This window comes from Pleurodeles waltl, chromosome 4_2 (assembly GCF_031143425.1).
Source record: "Pleurodeles waltl isolate 20211129_DDA chromosome 4_2, aPleWal1.hap1.20221129, whole genome shotgun sequence".
Lineage (NCBI taxonomy): Eukaryota > Metazoa > Chordata > Amphibia > Caudata > Salamandridae > Pleurodeles > Pleurodeles waltl.
The window spans coordinates 834,197,983-834,212,046 of NC_090443.1; the positions used below are offsets into that span (position 1 = coordinate 834,197,983).

The window sequence follows — 14,064 nt, forward strand, 5'->3', positions numbered from 1 at the left end:
ATACATGTAAGGTGGTCTTAGGTTTGTTGATTTGTGGTGTTTTATGTAGGAAAGCTTCCAAATGATAGATTGACCATGTGACTGGAGTAATCCTTTGAAAAGTAACTAGTTCTGGACTTGCAAAAATTACATTTAGGATGTGTCCAGCGACGTGTGTGGGTTTGTGTATGATCTGATGTAGGTTCGTTGTGGCTAGGCCAGTGATAGTAGTTTTTAGATGGGACATATTAGGTTTGTCAAACCAAATGTTTAGGTCCCCAAGAATTCATAGGTTGGAGTGTAGTGTTATAAGGTGTGAAACTAGGTCTAGAAATGTGTCTGGGAATGTTGCATTGCTAGGTGGTGTTCTGTAAGGGAGGAGTAAGTTACAGGAGGAATTTGGTCTAGGTTTCCATCTGGTGATGATGGCCTCACAATCTTTTATAGAAATGTTGTCAGATTTATTGTTTTCTTGAATATAACAGTTAGTCCATCTCCTCTTTTGCCTATATGATTTTATGTGATACTTTGATAGCCTGGAGGAACGGGTTTATGCAACACAGGAGGCATGTTATTTCTCAACCATGATTCAGTTATATACAGTAAGTCAGGTTGGGAGTCAGTGGGTAGGTCGTAGATGTGTTGCTTGTTTTTAGAGAGTAGTTGAGCATTTATTAGCAGGCAGTTTAGGGATTGGGTTTTGGTGGTCGTGTGACTTTGTTTTCTAGAAGAGTGAGCAGTATATTTTGAACTTGTAGCAGGTGTGTCATTAGTGATGGCATTAACTGTATGAGGGTCATAATAGTGTTGTTTTTTAATATCGTATTTCTCCTCCAGCAGGCTTAAAAAACATTTTGTTGGGTCTGTGTGTGTCGGTGGTGGACACAGTGGTTGAGAGTGACATGGTGCATTGTGTTTTTGTTGAGTCGCCTTGTGTAATAGACATGGAGATGAGAGGTTGTGAAGAGTGTCATTTTTTTTTTTTTTTTGCTTGCTTCTTTTTAAGGAATGTTTATGGGTTAGGGGTAGTTGGGTAAAGATGGTTTACGATGCATGTTATTTGTGTAGTTATAGGGTTGGGAGTGGGTGTATGTTTCTAATTTGTGCCGGAAAGTATTATGAAAGTGTGTGTGTGAGATTTTGGTGTGCCGTTGTGTGTGATATGTTTTGCTTTTGTTAAGTAGTGAGAGGAGATATTGATGTAGTAGTTTTCTGAGAAGGATTTATATGTAAGGTATGTTTAGTGTGTGTAGTTTGAGGGGTAAAGAGGGTGGTGATGTGTTTTGGAAAAGGGTGTGTATGGTGTGTAAGAATGGGTGGACACGCGTTTTGAGTTTGTGTTAGATTTGAACACTGGAAGAGGTAGTATGCATGGTGGAGTGGAGTGTAAAGACAGTTTGGTTGGGTGCTTTTTTGGTAAAAAAAAGGAGGAGGGTGTTGGTGGATGATATGATGGAAGGCTGAGCATAGATTTGATGCTGATAGAAAAGGGTCTGTTAGGAGGAAGTAGATGATAGAGCCAGTGTTCTATATAAATAGGTAGTGTGTGTCTGCATGCATTAAATTTATGTATAATGTTGCTTTGTGTTGTGTTGGTGATGTGTGAGTTTGTTAGTGTTATAGGACAGAGTGGTATTTTGTGTGAGAATGAAGGTGCCATAGTGTGCTAGCTGGGGTAGAAGGGTGAATTGAACAATAGACTTGTTTTGTGGGGTTTTGTAGTGGTTGCTGAGATATTGAAGTGTGGGTATGGTTTGTTGGTAGTAAGTGAGAAGTGTGCATTTGCTGAGAGTGTGTTATTAGGTTTGTTGATTTGGATGGCTTTAGGTGTTTGCCAGTAAATGGTAAAAAGGGCAGCATTTTTGGCCCTAGGTCCAACCTGGCCCAACACGGCCCAAACAGGCAACTGCCCTTGTCCTCTTCGCCCTTAGCCTCGACACCGGGGTTGAGACGGGCTGAGACACACTGATCCCTAGGCTTAAATAGGCTTATTGGCCAATGGGAACCCTAACCCTACCCAATCAGAACCCTGGCTTAAAGCCCGAGGACCAATTGGAGACCTGACCCTTTCAACCAATCTCAACTCTAGCCCTATCTACCAGATCAAGCCTAAGCTCTATATCTAGTCAGCCCTAGCCTTTGGAACCAATCAGAACCCCAGACCTATTAGAACTCTAACCCTAAGCTCTAACTCCAATAGAACACCTAGCCCTAGCAACCAATCAGAACCCTAGCCTTAACAGCCAATCAGAATAAACCCTAAGCCCTTAGTTCAATAGAAATCCTAACATTTAATCAAAGCATGGATGCAACAACCATTAAAACTTATATAAGGGCAAGTGACCTGAAGCACAGGCTGCTGGGTAGGGGGCAGAGGGGTGCTCCTGAATTCAGAGTCTCCTTGACAGGCACAATCAACACTTTGAGGCTTCCTGTTATGCTATGCAGATAAGGCCCAATTCAAAAGCCACTAAAATACAATCACAGGTAGGGGAAAAGCCCTTTTCAATGTCAAGAATACACAGCACAAAGTATGTGTTCTTACCAACTTCTTTGTCTTTTGCTCACTGGACTGTTTAGGGCACAGAGAAGCTGGTGTCACAAAGTGGAGGTTGCCATCTTGGTGTTCCCTCCACAAACTCAAACACAAAAGGGACAGTGCAGGTGTGACAAGATGGCTCAGGGTTGCCTGGGAGCTAGAGGGCCAATCAGCAAGCACAGGCTGCAGGGCAGGGAGGGGTGCTTCTGAATCCAGAATGTCCTTGGATACAGACAGGCTCAATCCACACTTTGTAGATTCCTGTTCAGCTCTGCAGGTAAGGCCCAATTCTGAAGCCACTAAAATACTGCTTTTCACTTCCTTAAACTAATCACTTTTTATGCTTTCTAATCATGCTGAACTTTAATATCCCACACTAAAACTGCACTTCTCATTTGATTCTTTGAATGAAATACAAAGACATTAGAAGTAATTCAGAAAAGAGTTGAAGACATACATGTTTAGAGACCACAAAATCACAATGTATTAACAGTCCACAAATCAGCTACCTCTCCAAGCCCTTGACCTTATTCTGGTTACTGGCCCTGTACAGTACTCCACTGCTGTTTGACTAGGTTTATGCTATAGGAAAATCACATACATTCATACACACACACACATGTAGAATCAATCAGAACTAACCATAGAATATACAAGAGTCCACTTATTCAGTCACTTCCCCTTTTCAGAAGCCAAGTAGGAACCAGAGGAAGAACCTCAGAAGAAAAACCTTAGCAGAAACAGGACCCCCCCCGTTATCCTATAACAAATCTTCATTAAAGAACAGGAGCTTAGTGAAATGGAGTTGAAACAGAAGCATTTTTACATTTCATTAAAAATCCTTTATGTAGGGTGGACATTGGCTTTTGTGAAAAGACAGTGGACAAATAATACTCACCTACTTTTCATTATTAAAATTGTTTTATATAGCAGTTAGGAATATCTGCAGTTTATAACAAGATCTAGGATTATATCATTCTTGTTTAAAACATATTTACAACTGTTGAATATATGTGAGCCATTGGTTTCCACAGTAGTGCTTTCAGTTCAGCTACCATTCATCAATGGGCTGATCTTAGATTGTCCTCCTTTCATGCACTAGCTGAAAAGGCTCTAGAAGTCATAGTCTCTCTCTGCCTGAATGGGCCCCAAAGATTTGAGGGTTAACCCTGCTGATGCCATGAACCTCTTCGTTCAGCTGGCCAAAGTTGGTACAGCTAGGGATCCAAGGGACTCTTGGAAAAAAATTAGTAACTGTGGTGGAAACATTCTTGGAAGACCAGTTTGTATCATGTTTACTTTCAAATATATAGACCCATATCTTAGCATGTTCATGAAAATAAGTAATTTTTGTTATTCTACTAACGGTGAGAAAACCCTTGTCACGAACAGATGTCAGGAGCTCTGGCATCATCAGGTACGGGATCAAATGAATTCAAGTACAATGCATGGTACGATTTACAGACAACTCTTTAAGTGTTAGGGAATTGTTATCTCCATTAAATTGCTGTAAGACAGAATTAACATTTCAAAGGGCAGAAGGACAAGGTTTGAAAAAGTTGGAATCCCTAACATTATTCAATTACCTACAAACTAAGGAATGTTCCCCAACAGGTTTATCATCTACTTTTGAATGTTCAGCAAAGAAGGCTGATCTATAACTGAAAGAGCCTAAAAAGTGTAAAAGTAAAGTGGCATCTACTGAAACAAGATCATTACCCCTTCCCAAGCACTAGCTACTCAAAGACCTCCATGCTGAATTGTAAACTTTACTAATTCTGATGACCAAGATTTCCTTAAAAAAGTAAAAAACAGATGATGAATGGCCTTGGAAACACCAGACTGACGCAAATGGCTTCATGCTTTTGACTGAGGAAAGTCCAACAGTATTAGCTCATTACTCATGTTGAGAGAGCTGTAAAACAATTGAGGATGAAATGGAGGAAGAATGTGAATGTCTACTAGCAGTTCCAGAACATTAGGGAACAAAACTTGAGATCTCCAAAGCAGGGTTAGGAAAACAAATAATCTTTGGTTCCTAAAGATCTGAGCAATATATCTGGATATCGTGACGAAAGGAGGAAAAGCATTAAAATACCAGCTGGTCAGTTGCTTAAATGTATCTGTAGCTAGTGAAGCAGGATCTGGCCTCTTGCAGAACAGTTGCGGTGATTGACTATTGAGATGAACATCTATATGACAAAGGGCACTAATTGGTATTCAGTACCCTGTATCCCTTTTGATGGGTGTATTAATAGCTGTAGGCCATCAACTGCTTGTAAGACCAGTCTGCCAAAGATTTGTGAAGTCATAAATAGTCAGAAAATTGAAAGTCTGCATTGCAGGCAAAATTCACAGAAGGTTTTTGTTCACTGAATTAGACATGGACATGCAAAGACATGGACAAGCAGTGCTAAACAGAAGATGTGCAGTGTGAACTGCTTCACAGACCATGTCCTCCAGTTAAGAGGATATATTGCATACCCCAGGCCCATTGCCTTGGATTAGACTACATGACTGGATCTGAGGAAGTTGCAAATGTTTCTTTCCCTGTTCTGTACATATAAATGATCTAACCATTGTCCCTTTTAGCATAGCTCTGCCTAAAAGAATCACATCTGAGTATGAAAGGCAACTGTAGATATGAAAGATGTTACACATTTCAATGGCCTGATGTTGTAGGGGATCCAGTTGTTTGAGCCACATGCTATAAAACAATCACCAGGGACAAGTAACTACATTTGAAGAAGGTCTGTCCTTTTTATTCATCATGAACTCACACCCTGTGACTTGAATTAACCAAAAAAACATAGTCTTTATGAAGTCACATCTTGTTGATCAGCTGGACATTGGATGATAGCTATTTTTATTTTCAAACACACACATTGAATCCTGCTTTGCATCAGTACAATCCTCCTTTCGGATGCTTTCTACTGATATGAATGTCTCATCTGCTACGGGTTAGTCAAATTCACCCTCCAAGCATCTTACAGAGACCATGTTTTGACACAATGGCTAACAATCTCTGTTTTGAAATCATTTTTCCATCTAAGTCTAACGTAATATTTTCACAGACATGACCTTGGTTTAACTTTATTGGTGCAAGGCCACTATCTTGAGATTACTATTGAAAGATGAAGGGACTAGATGAACCCTCAACGTCACTAAATTAGCTGAGCTCAACCCCTGGTAGCTATAGTACAGAGCAGACAGGCTTAACTTAGGGCAATGTGTGATGTATTTAGGCAGTTCCAAAACTGTGATAAATCCAAAATACAACACAAGAAGAATTCCAAACCAATTTCGAAACATAAAGTGAATAGCATTTTAATGGCAGCAAAACAACAAAAATCCAGTAAGGGAAATTAGAGTTACGAATTTTTTAATTTTAAGGTTCAAAATAGCACCAAAAAGCATTCAGGGCTAATGGCCTCATTACGAGGCTGGTGGTCACAAGACCGCCAGCCTCGTGGTGACGGTCGGGAATGCCACAGCTGTGGCGGTCCGACCACCACGTTACAAGTTTGGTGGTCAGACCGCCAAATGACCACAGTCTCTGCCAGGATTCATGATCCCGACGGGGTAATGGCAGTCCTGGTAGTAATCAGTCAGGGCGGCGCTGAACTCATTTTCGCCCTGCTGATTACAACTTTGTTCTCCACAAGCCTTTTCATGGTGGTTTCCCCACCATGCAAAGGTTGGTGGAGAACAAGTGCAGAGGGCCGCAGGGGGTACCCTGGTCCCGATCATAGCATAGGAAGTGCAGGGGGCCCCCCTGCCCAGCACCATCGGAATGCTAAATATCTGCTTTGCAGACAGTGCGCATTCCGATGGTCTGGTCTGCCTCCCTCTTTGCTTTAAGGGAGCCAAGTGCTATCTTGTAGCACTGTTCCCACTGGTCAGGCTGGCTGAAATGCTCTGTTTCAAGATGTCTGCTGGTCAGGCCAGCGGAAATCTTGTAATAGGGTAAGGGGGATGCCACCACCATGGCGGTGGCTTCCTACCCGTGAGTTTAGCGGTCCCGGGTTGGTACCACCAAATTTATAATGAGCCCCTGAGTCATTTGCTTGTGCTTCACCTGTTTCTAGGTGTGAGTTAAGGCTGAACACTGATGTTGCATGCACATCCTTCAAGTTGCAATTTTTCTCCTTAAAAAAATAAAATACTTAACATTAGATGTATTCTCCTGCATGACTTTTTTTCATGTGCCATGCTCTTTAGGAGAGACAGACTTCTCTGTGGATATTCAAGCTTTCTGTGATGCCCTCTTAATCCTACATCTTAACTGATGTATTCATTAGATACAGGGACCAGGTTTGACATGGTCAAAAATTTCCCCTTTGTACTCTGAAATGCTCCTCAAAATACCCTAGCGGGGCAAAGTAGCAGACAGCAGTCATCGAGGGCTCCAAGTGATCAGGTATGTGCCAGATAAGGTCTCTGTGAAGCCACTGACTTTTGGCACAAAAGCTCAGCGTGGGATAAATTTGAATTTCATGCCTAGAGATTGCCCCTTGCCAGCCAGATCCTTTTGGAATGTTTGCCTGGGGAAAATGTCTAGATTCAGACTCTTTTTTGAGCTCAAATTCTTCCAGAGGGGCAAGGCTGCAGGCTGTCACCGAACAGGGCTCTATGGGACCAGATAGTGTCCCTGTAAGGTCTGCAAAATCTGGGGTTGCACCATGCAAAACATGGTTATTTCATGTATCTGTTTAAAATCATACTGATAAGCAAAGTATAATTTGCCCCAATACATTCTTTAAAAATTTAACTTTTGACATTTACCCTGGAGAAATTGTAGACCTTTTTTTTTTTTTTTTTTTTTGCAGTCAACTTCTATTCTTTTCTGTTTCCATTTTTAAAGCAATTTGGGTCTCTCAAGTACAATGAATTAGTCCTATCAGTTTTTTATTATTGGGGAATGATCTGGCCATGGTACCACAAGATATATTCTGAATATTGCCAAAAGAACTAATATGTTCTACACATGCATATTTTTATGCACCCACAATATCACATGATAAGGTGGTTGTAATCTCAAAATTGCCAGCTGCACTTAGCCTAGGAAGGCTAGGCATAACATCACCTTATCTGGGGAAAGGGTACTGGAAAGGCCCCCTCCCTGGGTGATAATGCATGTACATCCTTCACGTTGCAATTTAAAAAAAACATTTTTACTCCCATTAGATGTATTCTTTCACTTTACTTTCTATTTTCGTGTACCAACCTCTTTAGGAAAGAGAGAGAGAGACATCTCTCTGCAGATATTCGAGAGTTCTGAGATGTTTTCTTAATCCTACATCTTAATGGTGTAATCAGTGAACTTTTTATCACCCATCTCCCATACTAAACCATTTTTTCACTAGTTTCCAGAATGGACTTTTCGTTTTAAGTCTTGTTACCTGTTTTTCCACTTCACTTATATTTATCAACCCTTTCTTCCATTCAAGGAAGGTTGCAGTACTTTCTACCATCCATTTTTACAAATGTCTCTCCTTGCCAGCAGGATTAGGGAAAATAACTGTTTTTCTGCATATTGTAGCTCCGGCTTCTCAAGCCAATATATACAATGGCAAACAAAATAAGTTTGGGGCTTACCCCAATCGTTTCTTAAAGTATTTCAGCTAATACGTGCACATATATCATTCCAGAATACTTACAAACCCCAAAATTCCATAGAAATGTGCATATCATCTCCCTCCAGGGCATTTCATTTCTTGCAAGTAAACATCAGATTTTTCACCATTTGTATTAGTTTTGTTGGAGTTACTTAGATATCCTGTATGAAAAAGTCGTTATTTTTTCACACTAGTAACTAAGGAATATACTGTGGTTGTAAATACTTGACATAAAGTTTTCACTTCTTGTCTCGGCAAGCTTCTTTCCCATATTGTGTGTTGCAGGGCCATCTTACTACAGTTTGCAGAGTGCAGTGAGGCATGCTACTTCCTTTTTCTTGGCGCTTATGTTTTGTACTTCATCTTCCATTTCTTTGGAGTCTTACTGATTTCATTTCTGAGTCACAATCCAAGATCTCAACTGGGCATACGTCATTCGTAAATCTTGAGATGTGGTCCTTGGTTCTTTCTATTATCTCTTCCCATCAGAGCAGTGCATCCTCATCTGTTGAGTCCTCCAACTGGAGCATCTTTCCATCCACTAGTTGTTTAGGCAGTTGATCTTTCAAGCTCTCTGGTGTTCATGGACATAGCCAACATGGTGTGATCCTACTTTAATACTATAATGCCAATTTTTTCCTAGTGTTGTACAATACACTGGCTGATGCCCGCAGTGATTTTAACCACCCTTTAAAAAAAATAAAAAAAAAATATCAGTGCACAAATTTATACTACAAGCCTTCTTGTTGACATCCCTTACTTGTCACTACATCAATGCAATAATACTTGTTTTTCACATGTTCAGCTAATTGTCTTACTAGTTTACCTCGTGTCATCATCATTCAGGACAAAATTATCCAAAATTCCTTCCCATTTAATGCACTATTAAGCATATTATTATTTGTTCATCTATCCACGTGTATTGGTTAAAGATGGGGGGTTAACTATTTCCCATGATCAAGTATAGTATTTTATATTTCTTATCCCACTATCGCCTTGAGCAATCTCTTCAGCTGATTCGCTGGAGTGAACTACATGGGCTGTATCATTTCTACCAATAAAATAAAAACTGCATATTGGTTTAGAAGATATCGTGATGATTCCAATTTTATCATAGTTACATGATTTGTAAACAGATCTGAAACCTGTTGTGACATTAAAGGATTTTCTGCTAAGGAAAACTGAAATCTCCACGGTTAGATTTTGAAAAGTCAGTCAGTGAAAGTCTATGTAAAAACCTTGCAGTGTCTGGAGGAAACAAAGATATATGGGTAAGCTAAGTCAATCGTATAGCAAAGTAAATATTTAGCCCCTACTTAAGAAAGAGCTCTTTTTCTGACTGTAGCATACCCAAATAACTAAAATGAGGGATTCTGAATGAAAGTTAGATGACAAAATATCAAGCATACTGATAAATATTGTTTTATTTTAGCAAGACACATCGACAGGTCATGCCCCAGCAACAAAGCCTGCCACTCTCAGTTCAAGCAAATAAACTTGCTGAAGGCCAAATGTGAGGACTTCCTACAGATGGGAATAAAGTATCAGCACCTGAGTCCCCCATCACCTGCTGTTGACTACATTCCAATTCAAGTGGAAATCAAAGATGAAAATAGTAGATTCCAATTACAGGTAAGGGTGTCACATTGGCTTGATTTTATCATGAACGAAGTTCATATTCTTGGGCACTCTTTTTCTTAATGAAATCTAGCATTTTAATAATATGTTGTGTTTAGTACATACATAGACCATCCTCTACATTCTTTAATTAATATAGCTCTATAAACATCAAAGTCACTTATTGTGCTATTCTTAGCATGCTACAAATGTGGGCGATATTGCCCATTCAACCCTCTGACTTGCAGATTACTAACAGATTTGCCCACTGAGATTTTGCCTCTATGTACTAATCTATCATTTTTGTTGTTGTTCGTTTTTTGGGTATCGTATGCTTTTAAAGTATATATAATCGACTAAAAGTATGTTGTTTTTTTGAGTTAGTGTTTTTCTTTTCCTATTGAAGTATGTGATTGTTCAGTGTTTGTTGTGTGTCATTTAAGCACTGTCCCCTAAACATTATTCAGTTGTACCATTCCACCATGTTTTTTTGTCCACAAAGATCCCCCTGTTTTTTGCCAACTGGTTGAAGACCTTCTGATTTTGAGAGATCACCCAAACTGTAGACTGGCGCTTCCCTGTGACAACCTTTTTTCCCTTAAAGGAAAGAACCTCTGTTGGTCTCTCTATCCCCTATACTCGATAGGATTTGCTGCCCCTAGCCTTTATTATCTTCAAGGTCTGGAAGCTTGCTGCTTCTTCACATTTTAAGCCCCCAGGTGCACTAAGGGAAGTTGTCTTCCTGCCTCTTTGAATAAACTGTATTCCAAAGGTTGGAGCAGCCGAAGACCCTTTCTTTTTATATTTTTGAAAAAATGTATTGTTCACAAACATGACAGGCAGTCATGTCTGGTGAAACCCATCATAAACATTGGAATGAATGAGACTGGTAACACGTTTCATTGATGAACACTACTGGTGAACTTGTTGTTAGGACTACCCTTACTCAATCATGAACATTTAAATTTGGGTAAAGACATTCATTTCCAAAGGAGAGGATTAATGCTGCCTACAAAGAATAAGTCCCCAGCCCCCCAATCTGCTTCTTTGCTGTTCTGCATTGTTTAGAGACTGTAAGGGTGGGACTTAGTGAACACCTGGGCTGCTGCACATAGACAGAGGCCCCAACATTGCATTGTAGAGACAACCTTTACAGACTCTGCCAGGAGGAGAGATACTGCACCTCAGCCAGGTTAATTCGAATTTTAAACTCTAAGGACGCACCAGACACTGGCAGTTAGCATCTGCCCTGTTGCATTACTTTTTGTATTGAAGCTGGAGCTGCCCTGAGTCTGTCAAATCATCTTCCGATTATGGATCCAAGTGGATCTTGTTAATATGTTGTGCATCCAGAGTGTGGAGCTGCAGGTTGTCCACTCACTTCTGACTAAGACTAAGTTTGAAATGACTGCTAAGGTTTTTCTGGTGTGCCTTGCTCATGCTATCCCTGTGTGGATACCCACAATCAGCCTATAAGGGCTAGAAAACCTATGAGACACTGTGAAGCTATGTTACCCTTCACAACCAGATTGAAGATCGGCTGCTGAGGAAAAGACCTTCATGACAACTGATGTCTGAAGACATCCACTGATCTCTTATAATCTTTCATCAGAGATGGGGATGGGCTACCCGACTGACCTAATGGTAGAATGTGTAGGAGAGATCGGACTCTTGAGCACCAAAGGCCACCAGTATTTATTTAGTAGGAATATGCAAAGTATTGAGCTGACAATGTAAATTCTGTGGCAATTACAGCTTTTATAGTCAGTGCTTTCTATGGGAGGTTTGGCTTTATGATTAAATCTGAGATTTCCCAAGGAATCTACTGCGATTTGTGATTGTTTATTTCAATAAAATTTCGACAGATAAAGGGTGTTTCAGCTACTGTGGGTATAGTTCATCATCTTGAATTCCACAGACAAAATGTGGATACTTTGAGTTCATAGTTCCCTCACTTTCTATCCCTTACATCCTGTGATTGGCAAAAGGTGCAGCTTATGCTCTGCTAGTCCATCCTCTTGGCTTTAGGAATGACCATGTGAACAAAATGTGCTACACATTCTGCATTACATATTTCCCCATTCCATCTCAGGGCCTGCTCTTTTTCTCTTTTTTTTCCTCCCCTTTGCCCTCTCTGGTCCACGGGTCAACTGACTATGTAGATTTGAGTACAAGAGTGTTGGAAAAGTAATGCTGGGTGCTTTGACTATACCGGTCATGGAAATGTCATGTTTTGTCCCCAAAACTCCTGCTTTGTGGGAATTTTTCAATGACACAGCATACTCCATGGATTAGTGACATGAATCTGCCTAGCTTTCTGCACTATACGCCAACTATGGAATTCCAATGAATTCTTGATCTGGAGCAATTATGAGTATCTGTACTGTGGAGAATGTAGAAGCTCTTGCTAAAACTTTGGCACTGTAGGGGTATTCAGTGGACAGATTGTGTCTTTATCTTCAAGAGGTGTAAAGAAACATTTGTAGGTGGAGAAGGAATTTTCCACAATGCTGGAGCCAATCAGCAACAGATGTAAAAGGCATTTTTCAACGGTGCTGAAACTTATCAACTAGCAACTTACTGCTAACTTCAGAGACCCATCCTAAGCAGTTCTGTAGGTGATTGGATGACCCCATACAGTAGGAGCACTAAGTCCTATATGCCTGGAATGCTGCATCAGGTAAGAATGAGCTCAAAGAATATGACTATGTTGACACATTTTTATTGGTAAAACATTCCACTTGGCGTGAAAAAGTAATTTGCTTATATTATCCTTGGCTCTAAAACCTGTTCTGCCTTCATATATTAAGTCAAATAACTTGATTATTGAAAATTTCTTCATCTTTTTTTTTACTGTTCACATTAACAACTCTGGCAAAAAAAAAAAACAGCATCCACAAGGCATCCTCCTTACCTTAGCTTTTCCTGGAACAAGGCAAAGGCACAACTTTTCTATCCTGCCTCTGACAGTATTATTCTACAACAGACAAGCTTCGATTCATATGTGGTCCGAAGAGGAGACTTGTCAATACTGACAAGTAGTAGATCATATGTTGGTGGGAACTCCAACCTCCCACTGTAAAAGCTTTTGAATTACAGATTTTAATACATAATTTTACCACTCCTTGAGGGTGGGAGATGTGACATGTAAGATATAGGCAAGCTTCCTTGCTGCTCCACTCGCAGATAGCTTGTCTATGTGAAGCTGTCAGGTAAGCAAACCTGAACTTGAGGAATACTACGCAAACTATAGAGTGAACCAGCTGTGATATCCAGGTGTGGCTTCAATTTGATTTGTCAAACAGCTGGCAACCAAGCTGGAAAATAATTGAGTGCATGCAAATTTAAAACCTTGTAAATTGGCAGATTTGAGAGAGTAATGTGGAAGAAGTTTATAAGTGAAAGTAACAGGGTAGGTAGGAAAAATCCTTGAAGTATGCACCAGACACTGGCAGTTAGCACCTCAGGCTCTAGTCATGATTTATTTGCCGATCCTGCTAGTAGTGAACTAAAAAGTAAAAGATGTAACAGAATTTCAGGTTTGGCAAAGTGGAGGTACTCGAAATGTAATGAATAATGATTAATTATTTATTTAGGGTTTTATTTTGGAACGTGCCCAACCAATACCACTAATATTACACAGTGTCCTAGCTCTGTAGAGGAAATCACAGATATCTTGCTTTATGGAAGAGAAAACAAACTGTGAAACTATTGTGTTTAAGGTCATATGTTACGAGCTTCCTAAATTTAAGCAGATTGTATTCGGCAAATAATTCTAAACGATGGATGTTTCTGCCTGAAAAGATTTCTTCCTTATTTAGTAAGTCTGGATCATTTGACATTTAGTTAACATTTGCCTAGTGATCTGACGCACTAGGTTGAAAATATTTTACACATTTCTCAGAACTGTCCAGTACTTTATTAAGCATTCCGGTGGTTTAACTGTATTCCTTTGCTGACTGGAGCACAATACATTTGTTTCTGGTATTCAGAAACATGATCGAACTTCCCCAGCGTGAATACAATACTTACAATTGCAGTATGTATTATCTGTAGGTAGGCATGCTCTTTTTCGATAGACCCACGTAAATTGAGATGCCATAATTCAATCTAGATCCAATAAATACTTTGACAACTATTACCGTAAGATGGAAGAGGGGAAATTCTCCATGGGGTTGTTGGGTAGAAAAAAAACTGATTTAGTGTCTGCCGAAATATGGGCTTCCAGGGATAACTATTAGAATTGTATTTAGATTTCAGTGTGATTGGACTGATTTAGAGCAATCGCCTAGCAATGGAGGTCACAGCAAA

General features: G+C 39.9%; 1 protein-coding gene across 2 annotated transcripts in view; it reads left to right on the top strand.

The window, feature by feature from the left end:
* The window catches only part of LOC138293366 (FRAS1-related extracellular matrix protein 1-like), an 892,846-nt gene that overhangs the window by 96,505 nt on the left and 782,277 nt on the right, over positions 1–14,064 (top strand). For both annotated transcript variants that reach the window (XM_069232561.1, XM_069232560.1), the window contains exon 5: positions 9,569–9,768. In XM_069232561.1, the coding sequence (XP_069088662.1) occupies positions 9,569–9,768 (200 nt within the window). The remainder of the gene's footprint in view (positions 1–9,568; positions 9,769–14,064) is intronic.